This window comes from Rhopalosiphum maidis, chromosome 4 (assembly GCF_003676215.2).
Source record: "Rhopalosiphum maidis isolate BTI-1 chromosome 4, ASM367621v3, whole genome shotgun sequence".
Classification (NCBI taxonomy): domain Eukaryota; kingdom Metazoa; phylum Arthropoda; class Insecta; order Hemiptera; family Aphididae; genus Rhopalosiphum; species Rhopalosiphum maidis.
In genome coordinates, this window is record NC_040880.1 from 26991800 (window position 1) to 27017883 (window position 26084).

At 25.8% G+C, this 26084-nt stretch overlaps 4 protein-coding genes across 5 annotated transcripts; 3 read left to right on the forward strand and 1 right to left on the reverse strand.

The window, feature by feature from the left end:
* The first annotated feature begins 901 nt into the window (after window positions 1–901).
* Window positions 902–10387, forward strand: LOC113560550 (apoptotic protease-activating factor 1-like). The gene is made up of 20 exons (XM_026966491.1): window positions 902–1290; window positions 2475–2708; window positions 2775–2912; window positions 3430–3584; window positions 3783–4051; window positions 4111–4237; window positions 4719–4857; window positions 4934–5110; window positions 5177–5419; window positions 5515–5693; window positions 5763–5889; window positions 5979–6138; window positions 6201–6400; window positions 6535–6775; window positions 6864–7119; window positions 7178–7499; window positions 8947–9228; window positions 9291–9395; window positions 9554–9811; window positions 9880–10387. Exons 1-20 carry the CDS (start codon window positions 1141–1143, stop codon window positions 10147–10149), a joined length of 4032 nt encoding a protein of 1343 aa, XP_026822292.1. The 5' UTR covers window positions 902–1140; the 3' UTR covers window positions 10150–10387.
* A 3754-nt stretch (window positions 10388–14141) lies between these two features.
* Window positions 14142–15863, forward strand: LOC113549003 (probable low affinity copper uptake protein 2). Its single transcript, XM_026950134.1, has 4 exons — window positions 14142–14679; window positions 14741–14915; window positions 15209–15435; window positions 15525–15863. Exons 1-4 carry the CDS (start codon window positions 14610–14612, stop codon window positions 15623–15625), a joined length of 573 nt encoding a protein of 190 aa, XP_026805935.1. The 5' UTR covers window positions 14142–14609; the 3' UTR covers window positions 15626–15863.
* Window positions 15864–16505: 642 nt separating this feature from the next.
* Window positions 16506–17448, reverse strand: LOC113548777 (mitochondrial import inner membrane translocase subunit Tim29). The gene has a single exon (XM_026949837.1). The coding sequence runs from the start codon at window positions 17220–17222 to the stop codon at window positions 16593–16595; it is 630 nt and encodes a 209-aa protein (XP_026805638.1). The 5' UTR covers window positions 17223–17448; the 3' UTR covers window positions 16506–16592.
* Window positions 17449–17644: 196 nt separating this feature from the next.
* LOC113548362 (RNA polymerase-associated protein CTR9 homolog) lies at window positions 17645–24914 on the forward strand. 2 transcript variants are annotated; one of them, XM_026949207.1, is made up of 19 exons: window positions 17645–17907; window positions 18779–18877; window positions 18950–19189; window positions 19266–19838; window positions 19899–20018; window positions 20089–20220; window positions 20282–20460; window positions 20533–20741; window positions 20807–20988; window positions 21046–21226; window positions 21527–21675; window positions 21744–21860; window positions 21927–22072; window positions 22133–22570; window positions 22775–22895; window positions 22958–23085; window positions 23167–23199; window positions 23302–23721; window positions 24739–24914. In XM_026949207.1, the coding sequence occupies exons 1-19, from the start codon at window positions 17866–17868 to the stop codon at window positions 24782–24784; spliced, it is 3555 nt and encodes a 1184-aa protein (XP_026805008.1). In that variant the 5' UTR covers window positions 17645–17865; the 3' UTR covers window positions 24785–24914. The 2 variants fall into 2 exon arrangements, with proteins under 2 accessions (XP_026805008.1, XP_026805009.1); XM_026949208.1 differs by having other exon boundaries at window positions 17866–17907; window positions 23170–23199.
* The last annotated feature ends 1170 nt before the right edge of the window (window positions 24915–26084 follow it).

The window sequence follows — 26084 nt, forward strand, 5'->3', positions numbered from 1 at the left end:
AATGTGACTTGCCAAAAATTACATGCTTTTTTTGTATTTTGTTTCTGCGCTATTTTTCAGGCACATGTGCCATTTATTTGCTGTATTCCTGCAGTGAGTGGCGTATATAGGGGGAGGGTTCGGGGTTCAACCCCCTCGAAATATATGGTTGGTACGGGCATTGATTTTGATTATATAATAATTATATTATAATCAATTGAAATTTAAGAATGAAATTTTTTTTTAATCCCCCCCACCCTGAAATTAATTTCTATAAACGCCACTGCCTGCAGTAACGGAGTACCTATATTAATATGTTAGATAGGCTATATGTCTTCTTATACAAAACAATAATATAAAGATATTATGTCTATATGATGTATTGATGTATAGCTTAGATCACAGAGTAATGCTTGTAAAAACTGTATTAAACTATAAAGTATAGACACAGTAGCTACAGATACGGTCACTTACATAATGACGATCTCTTATGTTCATGAATTCATGATGCACACTGTTACCTATACTTATATTATTATCAAGGAGGATCTTATGAATTTGTAGATCCACTGGTTATTTCTTATTTTATTCCACGGTATATTATTTAATGATTTACGATTGAAGATACATAATAATATAATATAACGTATATCGTTCGTATATTACGGTACACTTATGTAGTTCTATAATGTATAAAAATAATTATTAATTAATGATTTATCTTCTATCTTCTATGCATGAAAAAATAATAAGATATTAAATAATATTCTACGATAATTTATGATCTATGGAACTATTGGCGTAAGGACATGTGTATACTGATATCACAGTGTATTAACCGTGGTGGGTTTGGAACGTCATAGATAAGGTAAATGCATAGATAAGAATAAGATTATCCATTATACGAGAATAGGATAAATAACAAATCATTTCAATTTTCACTCTTTCAGTGTAAAAGAACGGCTACTGTAGAGTTTTCTAACAATTCAACATTTTTAATCTAGTCTAAACTCATCACAAGGTTTAATATTAATTTTAGATGTTTATCTTGTAATTTGTGTTCGTTGTTGAGTTTAATAAATGTCGATCGGGTACCTATCTATAATTGTAGCTCCACGTTTTGAGACTGAGTTTTTGTAACTATTAATACAATTAGTAACAATGGAAACTGATGACAATCAAAGTATTCCATTTACCATATTAAAAAAATATCATGATCGTATTGTTCAGGATATTCAAGGAGACGTGATCATGATTTTATTTAAAAAACAAGTGTTGACAGAAAATGAATATCGCAATATTAAATTTGAGGTAAGAATGTTTTTTTAGTTAGTTAATGCTGTTGTTTTACAAATTAATCATGCTAATTATGCAACTGTGTTGTATAATGACTCCTTTTAAAAATTTTTGAATTAATTATTTAAAGCTGCATTGAACGTAGCCTAAATCATACATTTATCTCTGAGTATTTTCTGATGTGGTAAATCTACTATGACAAGTAGTATATCTTTTATTTCATGTCTTTCTGAGTTTATCATGGACAGTTTTTGGATCAACTTCACTATGATCAATTTTTCCAAAGTCTTTGATTCTGTAGACCACAACTTGGTTTTTAAAAAACTTAGATGTTTAGAATCTACTCCTATCTAAGCTCTATCTATTTCACGAATCAATCATACTTAGTTAAGCTTAACAATACCCAATTGAATCTAGTTTTATCTGGAGTTTGTCTAGGCTCTTTTATTTTTTTCTATTCTAGTCCATTTAAAGAACATACAAATCTAATGCAACATATTTCATTGTTAAAGATTTTGAGTTGTAAGTACTATTTTCTCTCTCTTTCCTTTGATCATCATATTTACTTTGTTGTAAAAAGGAGTGTTTTAAGTCCTGGGATTCATTAAACATAACATCAAAGTTTTAAATCATCCCATTGTTTTAATATTTTCTACTTTTTACTTGTCAGGTCTGTTCTCAAATATGTTGTTGTTTAGCACCCTTTTTTTTTGAAAGACCAATCTAACATATTCTAAATAGATTCTTTGCTTATGCTTTTTTTATTCTCAATAACCCAGTCCCCCAGTCACCTATCAAAACTAATGACTAATTATCCGTGAAATTCTCCATATCCAAACTTAGAGCTGTCTAACCATTCATTAATTCCTTTATAAATGGGTCTCTAGATGCTCCAAATCATCTCAAAAGAATCTCCTTTAAAATCCCTTTTATTCTACCTGCAACTAGATTTTTTCTCTATTTCTACCCTCTAGTCAAATTATATCGTACTGCTATAACCACTTACTTCACTGCATGCTTAGTTCATATAATGATATACATTCTGATTCCTATAATTTTAAATTTGTATGGTATTCATAAGTTCACAACTATACTGTTAATTTAGATTATAAATTGTGTTTTTACCTCTTTGTAACTACTGATGAGTGATGACGTATGTACTGTAATAAATAAAATAATATTTTGTTTGTTGGTTATAGAGAAACCGTGAAAAAGAAGCATGTCGTTTGCTTGAATTATTGCCATCCAAAGGTCGAAATGGTATAAATCAGTTCATAAACTATCTGTCAATACATTATCCATGGATAGCTGGTCTCTTACAACATTCCATAACAAATAAATATAATTACATGTTTTCAAAAGAAATACAAGAGATTTTAACTGCGGGTGAAGTACCACAATTATCTTCAAGACATATATCACGAGTTGAACATGTATGTTTAGTGTATTAATTAGAAATTTAGTTGACAATATTTTTGATGTATGATTTATTATATTAGGTAAAAACATTAAAAAAACTATTAACAGAGTTAGAAGCAAATAATTTTATTATTGTCAATGGTATGACTGGCTGTGGAAAATCTAGTCTAGTTGTTGAAGTGTTAAATGATCCTTTCATAACAATGCAATATTTCCAGGTAAATATATTACAAATATTATTGATGTTTTAGCTTATTAGTAAATTGTAAATTATAATTTCTAATTATAATGTAGTTTCATAAAAAAAATCTATTATATTTACAAGAAAATTTATTTATAACTCACCCAGTTCATCTTAGCTATCTGTAACCATTTCAATTACCATCTTGTAATGTAAAGTAATACTAACTGTATTGGTCATTTATTATGTCAGCAGATGGCTAAGATAAACTGAATAGGTTATAACTTATAATACATGTTTATAACGTGATTAAAGTTCATTCCTTTATAAAAATAAATACATAAATATGTAATTTTTCATGAAATAAATTATGCTATACTTTTTTTATTGATTACTTCATTAAGTAATACAATTTGTTCTGCATTTATCGAATACCAAAGCATATAATTTTTATAAGTAATATATGATTTGTATAAATATTTAATAAAATATCTTGTAAGTAAGAATAATAATTATTATTTTACATTAATTAATTGTATTTGTTTCATTTATAGGGATTTGTGCAATGGATAAATGTTGGACGAGAAAATTCATCACATGCTGAATGTATTCAAACTGAAATATTAAATAGATTAAATAACCAAGAACAACTTATTACACCTCCTCTAATTATAGATTATGAGGCTACGAGAAAAAAAATTCGACGTTTGTAAGTAAATTACATTATGCAATAAATTATATGCTTAAAGTCAGTCATACAGGTACTTGTTTCATTAAAACTAAAGTTAACTTTTCTTGTTTTGAAAAAATATTATTAACTAATTTAAATATGTTAATGTTGTAGCTTTATTTAATTGTTTAATTACAAATTATGTATATTAATTTTTTTCTTTTTCTATTTAAATAGATGGAAAGAAAAACAATTGACTGGTTTATTGATTTTGGATGATGTATGTAGTAATGAAGTAGTAAAATTCCTGGATATCGGGTGTAAAATATTAATAACAACAAATGATATCAGTATTATGGATGGTATAATAGATACTCGAGTAAAATATTTAAAAGTAAATGAAGGGTTTGAAGAAAAGGAGACTTTAAATTTATTTTCAAAATGTTTAAATGTTGATTTAAAGTCTTTACCATCACATGCGTCAAAACTTCATAGTATATGCAAAGGTAATATAATTTTTATTCATATACTATGATTTGAAAATGTAATATATTTATTTATTTAGGATTTCCATTAACTATTTCACTTATTGCTTCACAACTTGAAATGCACAGAGAAGAAGCCATTAATAATACCGATCGATGGGAATTTTATTTGAATAAGTTATCAGATAAAACTAGTAAACCTTTCAAGTAAATATTATTTTAAATATTTTTATTAGATTTTGTATAGCATACTTTTAATCAGTTGTAGTTAAAATTGGGGATGCAACTCAATTTTCATTTATATTTAAAAATAAATTTCTCTTCTCTGTTCCACAAGTAAACAATTTGTTGAGCTATAAAGTAAACTAGTTGTTAATAATTGGCAGCATATAAGGTATACAATAAAAAATTGTATGTTTAATTAAAACAGCTTCTGTACTTTAATATTATTCCAAAATAGAAAAATATAAGTTTAGATTTTATGATAGTTTTGTTATTTTGGAGTAATAGATTTTTAAATTTGTTTCCATTTTTTAATAAGAAGTAATACAATAATTATCAATTATTTTAAAAAAAATTATTAGTATAATTTTACTTAGGAATTAAATATTACATTTTTAATTAACTTTAAATAATTAATAGTTAATTTAATAAGTCTAACCCATACACATATGTATTTTTTTTATAGATATAACTCTCATAGTCAAAATCAGTTGAAGAGTCTTGAGAAAACAATAGAAATGTGCATAAAAAGCTTACCAAGTGATCTTCAAAAGAATTATAGAGATTTTTCTTTATTTGTAGATGATTTGAATATTAAACCAGAAGTAATATAAAATTTAATGAGATTGCATCTATAAGAATATGTTTTATTTAAATATTTTATTAATATTTACATTTTAGGTTTTATCCATATTGTGGAATATAAAAAAAACTGAAGTTACAGATATTATGTCAGAATTAATGCGAAAAAGTTTAGTAGTTAGGGCTTGGAATCAACCTTTAAATAGTTATGTTTATTCAATACATGATTTACTTTTAAGTAATTTAAAAAGATTGATAAGTCATCAAGAATATAAGGTATAAACTCAAAATTCAGAGAAGTAATTAAATTTTTCTATAACTAATTGTGTTGTTTATATTTAGGAATTGCATAAAAAATGTATTGATCACTATAGAAATTATTGCAAAGGGAATTTTGCCAATCTTCCAAAAAATGATAATTATATATTTTTATATTTTGGATATCATCTAAAAAATGCTGATATGCTAGAAGAATTTCCTAAGTGGTTTTTAAATTTAAGGTTTATTGAATCAAAAATATGTGCAACTGGTCCTGCTGATTTATTAGCAGATTTGAAAAAATACAAAATATATATTGTTGTAAAGGTAATATTATAAGTATAAATATAATAAAAATAATTTAATGAATAAAATAATATTTATTTATTTTTTAATTTTAATGTCCGAAAAAATATTTTTAGAGTATTCATGAAGAATATATTAAAGAAATTGAAAATTTTGTTAAACGCTATGGACCTAATTTATATCGAACTAAGTGTGATATTGTTCAGCTGGGTCTTCAAGAACCAGAAACTTCTTTTATATACAATGAATCATATAAACTTGCAAAAGCTAGTGGGAAATTATATTTTTACTATGAGTGAGTTAAAATTTTATTAAATTGTATTATGTGCTAAACAAAATTTATATAAATAACAACTATTTTTAGTATTCGACCTTCTCAAAATTTTCATCCAGAACCTCATATATCTATTGTCAGAGATAAAATCGAGACAGTTATTTTTGGAAATCGACATGATGAGGTTTTAATTGCTACCAATAGTGGAAGTATAAAAGTAAATAAATATTTTAATACTATGTAATCATGGTTTGTAAGAAAATTAAGAACAATAAAATTAATTCCACTTTAATTATAATGTTACAGTTATGGAATATTATTTCTGATAGATGTTTATATACTTATAATGGTCATACCAAAAGAGTTACTCATTTGGCAAAAAATAAATTGAAAAATCTTTTTTTGTCAACATCTGATGACTCAACAATACGTATTTGGAATATGAACAGTTTCCCTGAATCTGAAAGTATACATTATTTTTATTTATTTATAATAGTACTGTTTTATTTAATTTAATATCTTTTTAAGATTCTCAAACACGTACACCATCACCCGAAACTAGGCAAGAACATTGGCAGAATGTTTTTCGTCAAGATTTTAAAAGACCTATTGAAAATACAAATGCTGACTGTATTTATGTGCTGGAACATGATTCACCTGTTATTTTTGCACAATTTTCTCCAAATGATAGACTAGTTGTTTCTTCCTCTACAGATAAAACTTTAAAGGTAATTTTTGTTAAAATAATATTTTAATATTTTTGAAAATATTATCTTTATAATACATTAACTGTAGTTAGTATTACTCAAGGTATAAATTTATATTTTAAGTTACAAATATATATTATTTTTATGGAAAATAGATTTGGAAATTGAATGACGACAATTATAAAATTCAAAAGTCAATTATGCAAAATCATATTATCAATAGATGTTATTTTGTGGAAAATAAAACATGTGATAGTGATAAAATACTATTTTCAACATTTGGTTCAATTGTATCTAGTGGCATATATGGATGTGAATTTCCTTTTGACCATTGTACTGGATTATTGTACTTTAAAGAAAAATTGTTATCATTTTTCCATCTTCCTAGCTCAGAAGGTTAATATTATTTATTGTTTAGAGTATATAATATGCATACATAAAAAAAAGGAAACACATTCTTTATATTTATTATTTTTTTTTTTAGGACAAGATAAAATGCTAGTTATGACACCAACTTTATTGCAAAGTTATGACTTCAACTGGGAAAATGAAAAGAAAACTACACCACCATTGGTCTACCCAAAACCAATAGGCTACCGGCAATACAAATTAATTTCTATTTCTGAGGAAAATACAAATAATTTTTCTCGGTATATAGCATTCAGTTTAAGTAACAGTACAATCAAAATTTGTGATTTATCCAATGGGTACAATTTTTTGGATTTGTATAATTCTAATGAGTAAGTATCAGTATTAGGTTTATTTAATATTGAGCTTATTTAAATTTTTTCGTTACAGAGGTATATCAAACTTGGACTGGTTTTGGTCTAAAACAGATCAGAGTTTTTGGTTACTTAGTGCTGCTAACAAATCTATTAGATTGTGGTGTTTAAAGGATATTAAACAATATGCTTGTGCTCATAGAACAATTTCTACAAATCAATCCAACAGTAATATTGAAAATATGTGCAAAAATGAAATGTTATCTCTTCAAAATTATAAATTATTTTCTGAAGAACAAAATTTATATTGTTATAAACTTCAACGAAATTTTGATGCTGTATGGCTGGATAATGATTCTGTATTAGTTGCAGCTGTTACTAAATGTGGGACATTAAAGGTAATTTATTGATTATATTCTAATTTTGAAATAAAATTAAATAATTTTCCTAAGGATTTTACACTATTTTGGTATTGGTTAATAAAGTAAGAATTTTCTAGATATTTTTTTATTACATAACATATTTATTTTATGAATCAATAACATTTGTTTAATTGTTTAATAAAAATGCCTATTATAGAGTGCATTAAATTTGATTTTTAATATAATAATAATATTAAAACTCATAGTTGAATTATTTTTGAGCTATTGGGCATTTGATTAATAATATCTATAGACTGTGATTAGTATGATGATTATATCATAAAAAAAATTGTTTTATAATTATGTATTTATTTATTGAATCATATTAAAAAAAAAAAAAAATTATTGTTGTATGTTTAATACAGATGCATTTTTACTGAATATAAGTATTCTTTATAATTTTTGATCTGTTTTTAAATATTTTTTTTTTAATGGATTTTTATTCCTTTAATCTTAATTAAAAACAGTTATTACTATTATGAATTTTCATTGATTTTATGACAATTAAACATCATACTGTTAAATTTTTAATCCAATGGATAAGGTCTACAAATTTTTATAAATTTTATACTTCCATCATCAAATCTGAGAGTAAAATGTATTAGCATCATTTTACATTTATATGTAGTATACAAAAAAACAATTTATAAACCCCTTTATTAGACGTGTTGTGGTTATAAACTTATTATTCTTTTCTATAATAAGGGTTGGGTTGTGATACTACTTTTTTCTATTTAAAACTATGCCCACAAAGAAATATGTTATTTTAAAATTAGCTACCAATACTCAATACTTTAAAAATGTTTACTACAATTTTATTTTATTAAATCAAACACTTTAATTTTGGCTATACTGGTATCAGATACCTTCAAAAATGATGCTTAACAATAAATAGAGCCACGAATATTTGAGTATACCTTTCAGTAACCCAAACAGAGGTGTATATAAGATTAACTTGAGGAGAAGTATGGAGGATATTATGAAATAATTTCTTAGTGCTTTTAAAATCTTTTAACTTCAGTTACTCAGTGTCTCCATGTAAAACATTTTATAACAATAATTGTACTGCTTAAACAAGGTCTAAAAAAAAGAGGGCAAAGGAGGTGATCTATTTCATATTGCAACCCTGTGTGAGACTACATATTTAAAGTTTAAACTATTTGCTTTCAAAAGTAAATTAATTCTAAAAGTTATAAAATATAAATATGCACATAAGTTTTTGTTATCTTTTATAATATTTGTAAAATCCTGTTTAAAATTATGCATAAACAAACTTTTTTTATTGTCTGAAAGTAGTATAATATTATGCCATAATTTTACTTTCAATTTTGGCTTTAGAACATAATTCATAAGTTTAAATACAATATGAAATTTATTTTTACCTTGTACATAATATATATTTTTATTAATTTTATGTGTGTAGATACTCTTTGAAGGCTTGGATCAATGGTCAATGATTAATGAAAGTGTTTTAGCTTTGACAATAGTACATCCACATCAATTTTTTGATCAAACAATGATAATTGTTGCATGTAAAAATTTATCCGTGTATTGTATGAAATTTCATAAAGCAGAATATTTATTTAAAACTTCACAAATGGTAGATCAAATTTTTGCTTGTTTTGACAACGATGATTTGACTATAGCATTTTTGTTAAAACAATGTATAAAAGTAAATGAAAAAAAAATTGATCAAGCGATAGAGGTAAAAAAATTTTTTATAAAGATTTATAAAATGGATAGTTATTATAATTGTTTTTTTTTTAGATTTGGTCAAATAAAAAGAAGTATGAAGTGTTTGTTCACGATTTTATTAATTGTTTTTTATTTCATGATAAAGTTATTTTGCTGTACAACGTTCATGGAATTTATGTAATTATAATAATTTTAATCTATTTTATTTCATATATTTTAGTGTTTTGTATTAGTTTTTATGAATGTGATAATTTTAAACTCGGTTATGATTTCAACACTTATTCTAGAACTGTCTTATTTTTTAAAACTATTTACATTTTATTTCTTTTAAACAGATATTAAATCTACGTGATGAATCTAAAATAAAATTGGAAATTAATTGTATTAAAATAAATGGAAGCTTGATGCTTGATTCGTCAAACTTAGCTGTGGTTGACAATGGCAATTATTTAAAAATATATCAATTAACCTCTGATTTCTGTTTAAATCTAATTGACCAGTATCCATTACCATTCTTAGAATATGAGGTCACACCTATTAGTATATCTAACAACAAGAAGTTAATTGCTATTGGTGGACAAAAGCATATTGTTGTAAGTATGATCATTTAACATGTTTTATAATAAATATAATTTATTTAATATTAAATCTTTTTTTTAAGTTAATTGACAACACATTAAAAACTAGAAAATGTTATAAAATTGGTCCAAACGTGAATAATATACAATCAATGGTTTGGTCTTCAGATAATACACGGATAGCTATAAAAGAAGACAATCAAATTATTACACTTGATGTTGAGTCTGGTAAAATATTAGCAAGTGTGAGGTTAACAGTTGATAAGTTTTTTGTCAATTCTGTATTAAATAAATATATTGCAGTAAATACCACTGGGCAGTTAGTAAAGTTGAACTTATATAGTGATAGTTAAAACAATAATTTGACTTTCAGTATTTAAATATTATTGTAGACACTTAAATACATTGATATCTTTCTCAAAAAGTGTATAATTTATGTATGTAAATTAATTTAATACTAAAAAATTGCCTGGTTACTTATTGAATGTATCAACAATTAATAATAAACACATAACAGAACCATTACATGAAATGTATGTATATATATTGTTTTACTTAGTCTTAAAATGGTGCTATAAATTTGTACAATTAGATAATACACTAATACATAATTTTAAATTATAACTATTTTGTAATTTTCCATTAAATGTAATGATTTGGTTTTCAACAGTTTTCAAAATATTCTTGTATATTTTTTTCAAATAGTTTTTATTTTCTTACAAACATATTAAATTATATTTGAAATAATAATTATAGCATCTTAAAAGATTTTTTTAATTTTGAATATAACTTGCCCTAGAAACAATTTAGAGACAATAAAATATTATTTGCGATTTTTTAATTGACTGATCCAAAAATATAATTTTTAATTTTGTTTAAACTATAAAATAATTTAATATATTGTAATCTAAAATTTCTACCAGTATTACCTTATTTTATTGTTAACATCACACTTGCTAGTTGCTATGTACTTATTTAGGCATTTAAAACTTTAAAAGTACAAAATAATAGTACAATTGAAATAGTTTGTTAATGCAAACTTAAAATATACTTATAATAGATATTTTTTTATCTAAACATTATATAGTTAATTTTTATACTTAATTATGTTTGTAATCAATGATCTTTTTTAAATGCATTTATATTTTCGCGAACAAATTATGATTGTTTAAAAACAGTTTTAAAGTACAAATTTAAAGTACATTTAGAAAATGTGATATTTATGTTAATATTCTCTACTGCTATTGACTATTATATTGAAAAAAATTATATTTTAATCCTGGCTAAAACTTATTGTTGAATAATATTTTTGATACTTTTTGTTATTTTATTATTTATATTTGCAGCATTGTAATATGTCTTACAAGGATTTACTAATTTAAAATTACTGGATAATTTAGTTTTCTATTTATCTCATCATTTAAAATCAGTGAATGTTTGTTGGATATAATTATAAGTTTATAACTTATAAGATGATAGATGATAATGTTTACTGACCAATGTTTAATTTGGTTCAATACAATGTTATAAGTAAAAAATTTTTTGTACTTTTCTATTTGATTAAATATTTCTATGTTTTTATTTTTACTGTAAGTATGAATTATAATTGAAAAAATATTAATTTATTTGTAATATTTGTAATATATATTTATATTTGCTCAAATTTTTTTGATACCTTATTTGCTTACTTATAATAATTACAATAGCTTTAACATATTTATAACATATAACAATGTATATTTCATATCTCTGTTTAGTATTTTATTGATGATTATTAGAATGAAATGTGAATATTAACACGTCTTAGGGCAGCATAGCATTTCATTATTAATCTTTACGCATGAGTAAAAACGTATCAGTAGTGTTACTAAGAGGGATCAGAGGGTGCGTTCACTCAAGAGACCAGAAACAATACAATGTTTTACTTAATTTATAATTTATAATAAAATATTAAACTATAAATTTATTTTTAATAGTTCAAAATTATTATACAATTTTGAAATAATAAAACATACAACAACATTTTTTTATAAATGTACAAAATTACTTAGTAAGATGAATGTACCCTCCCCTTAAGGCTGTCTATAATATCTGAATGAAGGGGGAGGCTGTTGAAAATTTCTCTTCCAGGCCTATATTTTGAAGTTATGCCAGTGGGATACAGTATACATTATACTGACCACTAGATAATCAAATAGTTTGAAAGACATACAATATCATACATAATATAATAATTTTATATTATATTATGTGAATATGGGAGCAATATACAAGGTGGTTTTTATTTACCAAGATATATTTTTTCAGTTTTTGAAAAATGGTTCTAACATACTTTTGCAGTATGTATAAATATTAAAAATGTACTTTTTTCATAACTGTTTTCTTCAATTTTTTTTTCTCTCTAAATTGTATACCATATTCCCATTATTTATAAATTCATATCTAGTAGTCAATTATTTCACTAACTTGTCATACCTAACATAAGACACAATTATTTATGAGTTGAATATTGTACCAACATAGTTAATTATTAATAATTTTAAATAATTAAATATAAAATTTAGTACACAACAGATTTCCAGGGTTATATTTTTTATAATGTTAATTCACTAGGCAAATAAACTTACTAGGTACACAATAATATAACCAAATGTTCAATATCCTTCATTTATGTTTAAAATTGTGCAAAAACATTAAGACGGACAAATATTGGTTGTCATTTAAAAAGTTGATTGTAAGTCCTTATATAAATATTATTATATCATTGTGTAGTGTAATAATTATCATATTTATTGAGAAAATTATTATTTTAATTGTTAAAAATCATGAGACCATTTTATATAGTCATTGTTGATAATGACGAAAGTGGGCACAAATCTGTTGTGGACTTGTGGCCTTATAGCGGCTATAGGTAATTTTAATATTGTTTAACGCGTCGAAATAATCACACTGTATAATAATATATTGTTGTATTTGTTATGTTTGTGCATTGTTAGGTTTGTTCGATATAATCAACTTGCGTGTCAACCAGCCGTGTCCTCCAATTGACACACTGTTGACGAGACCATATTATAAAAGAAAGTCGCAATATAACAAAATTATTATAACAGTTTTATAGTCGTACCAAATATTATAATTTATAACGCTTAAAGTAGGTAGTGGCAATGGTTATTGTCGGTTATTGAAACCGGAAAATTAGTTAAGGTATTAAATAGTAAATAGTTTTACTTTTATGGTAGGCGGGACGTTATTGATAGCGATAGGTCACAAACTCACAAACCTTACGAAATACTCAAATACATGTGCGATACTATATAATGCGTGTTATTACATCAACATCTACATCAGTCTTAACGATCTCACCCACATTAAAATTTTATTGGTTTACCGTTGTATATACTATTTAGACATGTAGTCTGTTGTTGGTACGTAAATATAGTAGATTCATATAAAATTTAAATTATATTATATCATATTGAATTACAAAATATTTATTTTACAGCTAAACAGATATAACACGTAGTGTTAAACACAACATATGAAGGACTGTCGATAGATCAGGGTTTTATCTGTCAATAATTCAATAATTGTTTTCTAACTGAAATACTTTTCTTTTTTTTTTTTGTAAATTATATTGCAATTATCACTGAAAGTCATATGGTGGTAACTTCATATTATATAAATATATAGTATGCAACATTGGCTACATTATTCAATTTTAATTATTATTTTTTTTTTTTTAAATCGCCTAAAACCAAGTATACTCCACAGACAGAAATAGTAGTTTAATAATGGACTAAGATCAATTTTAGTAAATTTTAGTCCGTGAGTATAGTTACTATAGAAGGTAAAAATCAACTATCTTATGAATGTATTATATTAAAATTCATAGGAATGATTAGAAAAGAAAATAATTTTATGAACATGATAGCTGTTTTTTATTGTCACTGTAAAATTTATTAAAATCTTTCGAAAAATATAATTTCAAATTTGTGTTATAAATATTAAAATGTACATTACAAGCTGTAGCTCTAGGTAGTATCGAGTGACGATGGAATAACCGTTGAAACACGCTGTATGTATACATACCATAGACTTAGACAAAGTCCAAACTATTATGTTTTATGATTACAAATGTACAGCTAACAGGTGTTTGAACTTATTTTATATTTGACTACGTCATAATGTCGATTTTATTATTATTTATAAATTAAACAATTTCTAACTACAATACTATAATGGTAATAGTATTGTGTAATGTGTTTATATATATATATCTTAATTGGTGAATAAGTGGTAACTATTAAGTATTATGTATTTTGTGTAACGTACTAACGTGTATAACTATTAACTATATTATAAAGATAATTTATCATGGTAGGACTACGGAAGTACAAAAACCTCGGTATACTCATGACAAAATACATTACATACTCGGTATGTTAGTTATAAAGAGTAGAGTTGGTCTGCACAACTATTCGTGGTTGTTTGTTATTATTCGTTGATCGTTCGGTGGTTATCAGTTATCATTCATTGATAACCGACCAGTGAAACTGTGAAAGGCAAACGTACCTGTTGTCTATAGGTACGCAATTGTATTTTCTGTTGATTTTTACCTTTACAATTCGGAAGGTATATTGATATATTTAGTATTATTATGCAATTATATCGAGCGTTGCCGATTGATAAGTAGCACTTAGCACTGTTGGACGTTGGTAGGGTAGTCAGTTTCATACGTTTCAGTACACACTACGCCGCGACGCTATGTGTGCGTCGTCTGCCCTTCAAAAGGACTAGCGTTTCAACCACCATTATGTACTTTACGTTCGGAACGGACATCGATCCGTTCCTTGTGAAAAACTTCAACGTGCAATCTACCATTGGCAAGTGTATTAACATCAATCAGTTTTCAGATCTTTATACGTTAGTTTTTCGTTTCAATAGGGTTGGTGACATTATGTGTTGGTTTGTTAGCGCTGGCGGTGGTCTTTGAGTCACTTAAGACTGTACATTTCATGACGAGGGTTCACCGACGGTTGTTATGTTGCAGTCAGCCGGATTGCAAGGAATTTATCAATAAAGATGCATTTGTAGTAACATTTAGAATGAAAGTTTTTGAGTAAGAATCTAAAAATTATTTAAATATCTAATTGTTATGAAAAAGATCACTATTAATAAATAAGATAAATACTTGAGTATTTTATTTTCTATTTCTAAACACAAGTAAAATATGTGAACAATATTAATGTTATGTTATAAGTTTTATTTTCTTGTCAATTTTCAGAACCATTTTTATTTTTGTCTTGTAATGTATTATTATTAATCTATTTTTGTTTTGACAATAATTTTTGCTTAAAAATTAAACAGTAAAAGACTATTCAAAGTATATTATAATTATTATTTTTTGTCTAGCTGTTTTAGAACATTGAGTGTTTACATGTTTCAAATGTTGGTTGGATATATTTTAATGTGTGCAATAATGACATTCAATGGATATATTTTTTTTGCCACTGTCGGAGGATATGGATTGGGATACTGGTTGTTTGGCTTAACAATGATGCATTTGTCAGCAAGGAATTTACTGAAATCCCAAGATGTTCCAATCAGATGTAAAAACTGTACTAGAATCAACATAAACAGTAAGTGGTTATAATATTATCAATTTTTTAGTAAATACATTGTACATACTTAATACATTAATAAAATTTTTTATTTATTTTTTTTATAGAAAAAGATACTACAGAAGATAGTATCAGTACTGATATAAGTGATGATATAGTACCAAGCACAAGTTCTGTGATTGAAGTGGAAATACATAATAGATCATAATTTTAATAAAATATTATTTTCTTAGATTTTAAGAAACTTGTTTTAACTTTTGATTTGTTATTAAGGTATTTAAAATGTTTTTGTAGTTACCATTATATCACAAAATGTTTATTGCCAAACCAAAGATATTATTTATTAATTAAAATCTATTTTATACTGTTGATACCACATTATACAACTGAAATTTTAAAAATCTTTATAAAGTATTTTAAATGTCTATACAAGAATAACATAATTGTTATAAAATAATATATTTAATTAGTGACAACAAATATAAAATAAAAATTGCTCATTGTAAATTTTCAATTGAAGTGACAAAATATAAATGTATTATTTTCATAACTTAATATTATTAATTTCCCAATGGTTTTACCATAGCTTTATTATATTTTATGAAACAGTTTATTTTTATTAAGCTAATACAAGAAATATACATTATATACATTTTTATATATATTGAAAATAATATATTTTGGAATAACAATGAAAATGTGTTATATTCTCATCAAAAAAACATTTTTGGTTTTATAATTTAATTTCATAATTCTTAATTGTTAAGTAGGTATATGCTATATTTTTATTTGATACATTGTTATTTTTTCTGATTTTATGTATAGTTGTTAACTAAGTTTAAGGTTCTTAATTTTATACTTACTAACGGAATATTTATGTCAAAAATATATTTTTATTATAAATTGTAAATATACCTGTTAGTTAATATCCTTAACTGCTAACATTTTGTATTCTTTAAAGTAAAGATTTTTTTTTTTTTAATACCCAGATCTTATAAAATTGTACTATTTATACTTTTTATAAGAGATAGCTAGTCATATATTTATATTATATAGCTTAAAAATAGAAAAGGAATATTAAATAAATATATTTTATATGAAACCTTATAAAGATTAATTTATTTTTCCATCAAAACGAAACTAAACAAATTGTACAACAAGCAAAATAGGTAAAATTACTCTAGTTCTTTATAATCTTTCCATTCTTCAGGGTTCACATCATAATCGACCATTATTTTTTTAAGGCCCCACCAGACATTTAAAAATCCTATGTCTATAGCACGCTTATGTACTGACAATATTGAAGGCTTTAAATATTTACAGTTTGCTTTGTACACCTGTATATCATCATTAAACTCGTCAATCCAAATGACTGAAAACAAAAGTAAATTCAGTCTTTTCACAACGCCCATATTATAACATTTTTCTACATATTCTAAATGTTGGACAGCAGATGGGTTCCTAACAGAAGGTGAAATATACAGCATATTGTTGGAGCAATCAATGATTTCAGACCTGTAACTGCGTTCGTCAGGGTTGGTTGATGCGCAATAATACGCACAACTAGTAGCTACTGTCACCAACAAGCTTTTTATCGGATTCGCTTTTGCATATGTTCCAATGCCCACTGTCGATTCATAATAATCTTTCGCCACGCTTTCCCAATACTGTTTCCAACGTTCAACAATCGTACCGCGGAAACGTTCAGGGAACGAAAATCGGCTAGTGCTGCTGGAAGTTTGCTTTAGGCTGCTGCTACCCACAACAGTACTGTATAACTTGTTCGATCGACGAACGTAGATCATGACTGCAGATTTCCAAGTGAACGCTTTCAAGAGTCAGGACATCAACATTTTATCTCGTTAGAAGATTTCGGGCTTAGAATTTTGAACAAAACGTTATTTTTCAGTTTGCGACACAGTAAGTTAAGTTATACACTGTCCAATACTTCAATAACACAGAATATAGAATATAGTAAAGTAGTAACTACTAACTAGTAAATAGTAAGTACTTCAGACTAGTTTATACGGATCTTCATTATCAGTTTATCAATCGACTATTTTTATCATTTATCACAATATGAGGTGAATAAGTTGAATATATGGTAAATACCATGTATATAGTATATACCATGCATATTCGCTTATGTTGGTAATGACCATAAATCTGCCAACATCCCTTGTTATCAAGAGCCGCAAACGGTATCGCGATAACAACAAGCCAAGTGTCTGGACTCTGGAGGATCCCGGACTCAAATCCTGAATCCTGGAAGCTGATTTTGGATGTGTTGTACTTCATTTTATTTTCTTAGTTATTCCACAGAATATATTTTGAAGTGTATTATTTTTTTTAAATTTACGTTATTATTTTACAATGATTTTATTATAGTAAATTATTTTTGTTAAGTAAATTATTTCGTTCGCACATTTTTCGTTTGACCATCTCAAAATGGTCAACCCAATCGAAATACCATTAAAGGACTCAGACGAGGTATGTAATGTTGTTACTTTACCTTCGATGCTAAATTTATCACTATAGAATACAAACCTTAAATTTCTTTTAAAGTTTATGGATTTTGGGTTTATAGACTATGGTTCTGTGCTATACAATTTATAAATGTTGCCGATATTTTCAATATACATGTGTATATATTTTAATGTACCTTTTTATTATATAATGGATAATTAAATAAATATGTTTAGAATTTGAAAATAAATATTAATTCACTTGGTGGTATGTTATTATGAACGGTATTTTCATGTATAAGTATTGTTGGATAATTGTACAGTTGGATGTTATTTTGAACTTTTTGTAATTTTAAATGAAAAAATGATAATAATTGTAAGATATGATCACAGTTAGGATAATATTCATTTTTAAAAATAAATTATTACCTGAGATTTTAAGAGTACTCACCATAAATCATTATATTCAATCAGTATAGTATAATATTATATTGTTCAATAAACATTGCATAAATATTATGTATATGTTTATGAAAAGCAGTTGATATCATGAAAAATATAAAATTAAACTAATTAAAGTTATTGCAATATTAGTTTATTCTATCAACATTACTGTTACTTTTATAATTAAAAAAACCTACATACAACTTTCATGTTATTGGTATTATTTTTTATTTTTTAGTATTAATAATGTTTTTAAAGATAAATGTATGTTTTCCAAAAATAATACAATTTATTAATGGTGTATTATCTATCTTGTTTTGTTTAAATTTTTTGATTTTAATAAATAATTATAAAAAAAAATGTTTATTTGCTGTTCACATCCTATATATTCTATATTACCTGTATTATAGAATATTAATATCTAACAAAAAATATTTATATTTTTTTTATAGGTTATTGAAATACAACTAGACAAACTGCCAGAGTATGATGAAGTACTTGGCATTTTAAAGTCTGAACATTCAAATTTGCATATATGGGTCAATTTAGCTGTATGTCTTGTTTATTAAATAAACCGACTTGAATAGAAATATAGAATAATTTTTTTTTATAATAAATTTTAGTTGGAGTATTACAAAAGAGGAAATTCAGCTGCTTTAGTTAGGTTGTTGGAATCATCACGCAGTAATGCAAGTTTAGAATATAAAGATAGTGATAAGGATCAAATGAGAGCTCTAGATATGTTAGCAGCATATTACGTGCAAACTGCTAATCGAGAAAAAAGTAAAGATAAACGCCGTGAACTTTTTACCAAGGCCACACAACTTTATACAACAGCAGATAAAATTATTATGTATGATACGGTAAGAATATTGTTACAATTTGAATATTATATCTATATGTTTTCAAAATTTAATTGAATTTTTTTAAAACTTATAGAATCATTTGTTGGGTCGCGCTTTCTTCTGCTTATTAGAAGGTGATAAAATCGAGCAAGCAGATGCACAGTTCAATTTTGTACTGAATCAATCATCTAATAATATACCAGCTCAATTAGGCAAAGCATGTATTGCTTTTAACAGGAAGGACTACAGAGGAGCTCTAGCCTATTATAAAAAAGCATTGCGCTCTAACCCTCAGTGTCCCGCTGATGTCCGTCTAGGCATGGCACATTGTTTTTTGAAACTAGGAAATATAGAAAAAGCTAGATTAGCATTTGAACGTGCTTTGCAGTTAGACTCCAAGTGTGTTGGTGCATTAGTAGGTCTAGCTATCATGAAGTTGAATGGTGAAAATCCTGGTGACATCAAATTAGGTGTAAATATGTTGTCAAAAGCATATACGATTGATACCACCAATCCAATGGTATTAAATCATTTATCAAATCATTTTTTCTTTAAGAAAGATTATACCAAATCTGAATTACTTGCTAGACATGCTCTACAAAACACAGAGAATGAAGCTATGAGAGCAGAAAGTTGTTATCAAATGGCTAGAGCATTTCATGTACAGGTAATACGGTTTTTTTTTCTTATATTATTTTACATAATTTTAATATGATACAATTTTTAGAATAATTATGACCAAGCATTTCAATATTATTATCAAGCAACTCAGTTTGCACCGGTTACATTTGTTCTCCCACATTATGGCCTTGGTCAAATGTATATTTACGGAGGCGATATGGAAAATGTAATATTTATTCATACATTTTTTTCATTATATTAATTTATTTAAATGTATTATTTTGGAATTTTTTTAGGCAGCTCAGTGTTTTGAAAAAGTACTTAAAGCTCATCCAGGAAATTATGAAGCAATGAAAATCCTTGGTTCATTGTACGCCGATTCAAAAAATCAACAGAAGCGTGACATTGCAAAAAGTCATTTAAAAAAAGTATGACGTTTAAAAATTAAAAATTAAAAGTAAAAACTTTAATTTATATTTTATGATGTAGGTTACAGAACATTTCCCAGATGATGTAGAAGCTTGGGTAGAATTAGCTCAAATATTAGAGCAATCAGATTTACAAGCATCATTAGCTGCATATGGTAAAGCCATGGTTTTAATGCGCAACAGTGCAAATAGTTACATTCCACCTGAAATACTTAATAATGTAGCTGCATTAAATTATAGGTATAAATTATATCAAAGTCTTATAAATTATAAAAATAAAGATTGATTTAATTATTTCTATTATAATTACAGGCTTAAAAATATGGACGAAGCTCGTTCTAAACTTGAAGAATCTTTGAGTTTGTCCAAGAAAATGGTTGAAGCTGATCCACAGCATTATAATTCTATTGCTGTTACAACTACGTACAATTTGGCAAGAATTTTTGAAGCGCAATGCCAGTTTCAAAAGGCTGAAACTTTTTACAAAGATATTCTCAAGGAGCATCCTAATTATATTGATTGTATTTAAACTATTTAATTAAATTTTATATTCTAATTGGTATAGTTATATAATTTTAAATTGCAGGTTATTTGCGTTTGGGATGTATGGCTAGAGATCGTAACCAAATTTATGAAGCTTCTGATTGGTTTAAAGAAGCATTGCGTATTGACAATGAACATCCTGATGCTTGGTCACTACTTGGAAACTTGCATTTAGCCAAAATGGAATGGGGTCCTGGGCAAAAAAAATTTGAACGTGTGCTGAAGGTGAGTCAAAGTAAAGCTTGTATATAATTAAAATATAATAACTGTTATTGTTTTAAGAATCCATCAACATTAAATGATTCATACTCATTAATTGCTCTGGGGAATGTTTGGTTACAAACTCTACATCAACCAACTAGAAATAAGGATCAGGAAAAAAGACACCAAGATTTGGCATTACAGTTTTTTACAAAAGTATTGAAAAATGACCCAAGGAACATTTGGGCTGCTAATGGAATTGGTTAGTGATTTTAAATATATAATTAGGTTAGTTACCAGAATCTTGTTGAGTTTTGTTTAAATTGTAGTGAAATGAGGCATAGATATATTATTTAATTTCATACACAATGAAGTTATTTTAAAAATAATTAGAATTTCATTTTATATATGTACTATAATAGTATAGTTAAGTGCAGTTTTTATCTTAAAATTATTTTGCTAGGAAGTAATATTACATTTAATTTATATTTTAATACATTTATGTATATAAATTAAACTTACTAATTTATAACAATTTACTCAAAATAAATATGTTTATTAGGTTGTGTTATGGCACATAAACATTGTATAAATGAGGCAAGAGATATATTTGCTCAAGTAAGAGAAGCTACTGCTGATTTTTGTGACGTCTGGTTGAATATTGCACATATATACATTGAACAAAAACAGTATATTAGTGCTATTCAAATGGTATGTTGGAATTTTCCAGAATAAAAGTGTTATTAAATATAACTATATGTTTATATAATATGTTATAGTATGAAAATTGTATGAAGAAATTTTTCAAACATGATAGTGTTGAAGTACTTCAATATCTTGGACGCGCATACTTCAAAGCAGGAAAGTTAAAAGAAGCAAAAACAGTGTTTTTGAAAGTGGGTAAAAATAATTATTTGTTTTATAAACTAATGTATTCATGTACAATTTTTATTTGATGCTAGGCTCGAAGGGTTGCTCCTCAAGATACAGTTATAATTTATAATATTGCTTTTGTTCTACAAAAACTAGCAGCTCAAATACTGAAAGATGAAAAATCAAACTTGAAAGATGTACTCAAAGCTGTACATGAACTTGGATTATCACATAAGTATAATTACTGGTTTGTTAAATATTATCATTAAGTACTAAAATATGTATTGTTCTTCAGATATTTCCAATATTTATCTGTTCATGGTGACCGTATGAGGTATGATGTTAGTTTGGCTGATATTGAAGCTAAACAGTGTCAAGATTTACTGTCTCAAGCACAATACCATGTGGCACGAGCACGTAAGATGGATAATGATGAGCGTGAAATGCGCCGTAAGCAGGAAGAGGAACGAGAATTATTCCGTATTAAACAGATTGAAGAGCAGACTAAAGCATTGCAAAAACAAGAAGAACAAAGAAAAGAAATGCTGTTGAAACGTCAAGAATATAGAGAAAAAACAAAGAATGCACTAGTATTTGACCCCGTTTTAGAAAAACCTAAGAGTAAAGGGAAACGCCGTGAAAACTACGGTTCAGATTCTGGTGGAAGTATTGCATCTGAACCAGGTGGAAATAGAAGTCCTAGACCTTCAAAATCTAACAAATCAAGGAAAAGGTAACATATTTTACGCATTGATTTTTATTGCATTAATCAATTATGCGTGATTATAAATATTCATTATTTATTATAATCATCAGTTTTTCTTCAATTCAACCATTAAGTTATGAGTTTAAATGCATACATCACAATTAAATAATACTCATATTAGAAAATATATGTTAAGTAATTAAATTAAATTATATTATTGTTTTATTGCAGTGGTGGTACTGGTGGTGACAAAGAAAAGAAGAAAAGAGGTGGATCTAAACGGAGAAGAGATAGTGTTGGTTCAGGAGGGTCTGGTGGAAGTGATAGAATTGCAACAAAGAAAGGGCGTTCAGTAAGTTTTTAATTTAAATGTGTACATAAACAAAACAGTCTAATAAAAAATTTTGTGTTTAGTCTGCAAGTAATAAGAAAGGACCTGTGTTATCATCTAAACAGAAACTTAGAGTTGTATCTAAAGCAACTATATCTACTAGTGAGGATGATAGTAGTGACGGTGAAGTAAAAAAACGAATTTCTGGACAGTTAGTATAATACTTTACTATTATTATAAATCCAAGTTATAACTTATTTGTTAAGCATAATATTTAAAAATATTTTTTCAGTAGTTCAAAGAATACTAGAAGATCACGTTCAAGGTTAGTACTATTGATTTTTTGTATATCTTTTGTATATATCACAGACTATGTTATTATGATTTTTGACATTACCACAGCAATTAATCATAATATAATTTACAGCTCAGAGTCTCGTTCACGTTCCGGTAGCCATAAATCTAGAAGCCCATCCAGATCTCGGTCTGGTTCACGTAGATCTAGATCAAAATCTAAAAGTGTTTCACGCAGTCGTTCAAGATCTAGGTCACGTTCAGGTAGTAGATCTCGATCTGGTAGCCGTTCACATTCTGGCAGTCGATCTCGTTCAGGAAGTCGTTCCCCTTCACGTAGTCATTCAAGATCTAATAGCCGATCTAGGTCTCGCTCTGCATCTGGTTCCAAATCACGCTCACAATCTCGTAGTAAATCTAAGTCAGTATCAAGATCACCAGCGCGATCAAAATCTGGTAGTCGTTCTGCTTCTAATTCACCAGCCCATTCAAGAAGTAGATCTGCATCTAATTCACACTCCAAATCTGGCAGCAGATCTCCTTCTAGATCTAGGTAAATATAAATATTTATAGTTTACTACTGTACTAATACAAACATTTTAAGATGAATCATGTTTTAACATTACATTTATATATTTTAATTATTTTTTTAAATTGTTATTTATTTTATGGAAAATATTAAATATCATTTAAATCAGTGAAACCATTATAAATTATAATTTTTGTTAACATTAATTTCAATATTTAACATTTATTTTTTATTTTTTGACCCATGAATTCAACCCTTATTATATAGTTAGTTTCACTATAGCAGTGTTTCTTAAACTTTTTGAAATCACGGAACATCAAACAATAAAAAATTTTTATGCGGAACCTCTATCAAAATTATCTTCAAAAAAGGAGTATACTATTAAACATGACAATAAACGGCAACAATGATAATATATCTAATATACTAAATACAGCGAAATGTAATAAAATTATTTATTTAGGAGGTCTCATAACATTCAAAAGTAATATAATATTTTACTTTTATTATAATTATAATATTGACCTTTCTTATATTGTATTAGTACGAAATAATATTGACTATATACTATTATTAACGTATATTTCATACTGTAATTAACTAAATTACTTTCTGTTGCCATTTATTAGATTACTTAAATGTATGTAAAATGTAATATTTCACATTTGGGCCTTGTGCCCATTATATAATAATAAATAAATATAAAATTAAAATTTATTAATATTTTATAAATAAATAATAGATTTTTCAAAATAATTTTTTTGAATATTTTGAAAAAAACCTTTAGTTTTGCGGAACACTAGGGTTCCGAAGAGCACAGTTTAAGAAACACTGTACTTATAGTATGTATAATTTATTAAAATTTAAAAGGCTGTATTTCTTTTTTCTGAATGTTAAAATACATAACAAATTTAAATAGATTACTAATTATTCACTATTTAAATTCTGGATTAGTTAACTTTACAATAGTATGTTGATTTAATATAAAATTATACATATTTGGTAATTACAAATTTTGATATATTTTTTTTTTTTTTATAGGAGCAGATCAGGTTCTAGATCCGGCTCAGCTTCACCAGCTACATAATTAAACTTTATAAATGAAAAATTTAATATTATGACTAATTTTTAAAACCTAAAAAGTGTTATATTATTTTAAATTTTTGTTGACATATATAATTTTATTCAAAACAAACTACAATTAAAATGTAATTTAATCCCAAAATAATTCATATTTTTAAACCGGAAGTTTTAAAATTATTGCATAGCCAAAAAAATAATATCTATGTATATATTTTCAATTGTGTAAACATCTTAAATAAAAATATAAATAACAGTATGAAAATTAAACTAGAAATCAAGTTTATGTAATTTTTAATAATATTATTGAGTAATATTTTTTTTCTGTATTAGTTTTACTTTAATTTGTGTGACATAACTACTCAAGTTCTCTGTACATTAATAAGTAAGGATATTTTTTTAATTTTAAAATAGGGTTATTTTAATCATTCATTTTACCACTAATAACAATTTTCTGTTACATTCAATATAATATTAACTCCTTAATGTTGTCTATTTGACAATTATTAAGTGGATAATAACAGACTGAATAGGGAAATAATTGTTGTTAATGTAATAAATAATTATACTTCATATTTTTATTGATTTATTTAATGCATTTGTTTTGGTATTATTTATGCTCTAGTCAATTATCTTCAATGCTTTGTAGCTCAGCTTTCTCCACCAATTTATTGTATTAATATTCATATCATTCTAATATCTTAGCTCAGTGATTATCAATTGGTGTGCCACCGAACACTAGTGTACTGGGACCGTGAACTGGCCTTAGATGTTATGTAAAATTATTGAAAATATAAATAATTTATACATATCATAGTATATATTGTGTCCCGGGATTTTCGTAAAATGCTTAAGCGTGCTATGAACAAAAAAAGGTTGAAAACTAAGGCCTCGAACACAATTCACATCATCTATTGATCAGCGAAAAATAAATTTAAATATAAATTTCACATTACACAATAATTTATTTTCGATAGTTTTGAAGTAGAATGGTGTATTGTATTAAAAATTAAATAATTTCATTAGATATAATTGTGGTACGATAATAACATATTATAATATTCAAGATGGGCAGATTCAGAGTTGAGCATCATTCAAATAAATTTTTATTTAGATGATTATATAGATAATATTTTATTTGAATGATTATTTCACAATTATTTGAATAATTTTCAAACATAGTTATTCGATTTATTTTGGTAATTAAATATTTACGTATTAAAAAACAATAGTTAGCATTGTATTTTAAATTCACGTTTATAAATTTTTTATTTGAAATAATTAGAAAAATATTATAAATGAAAAGA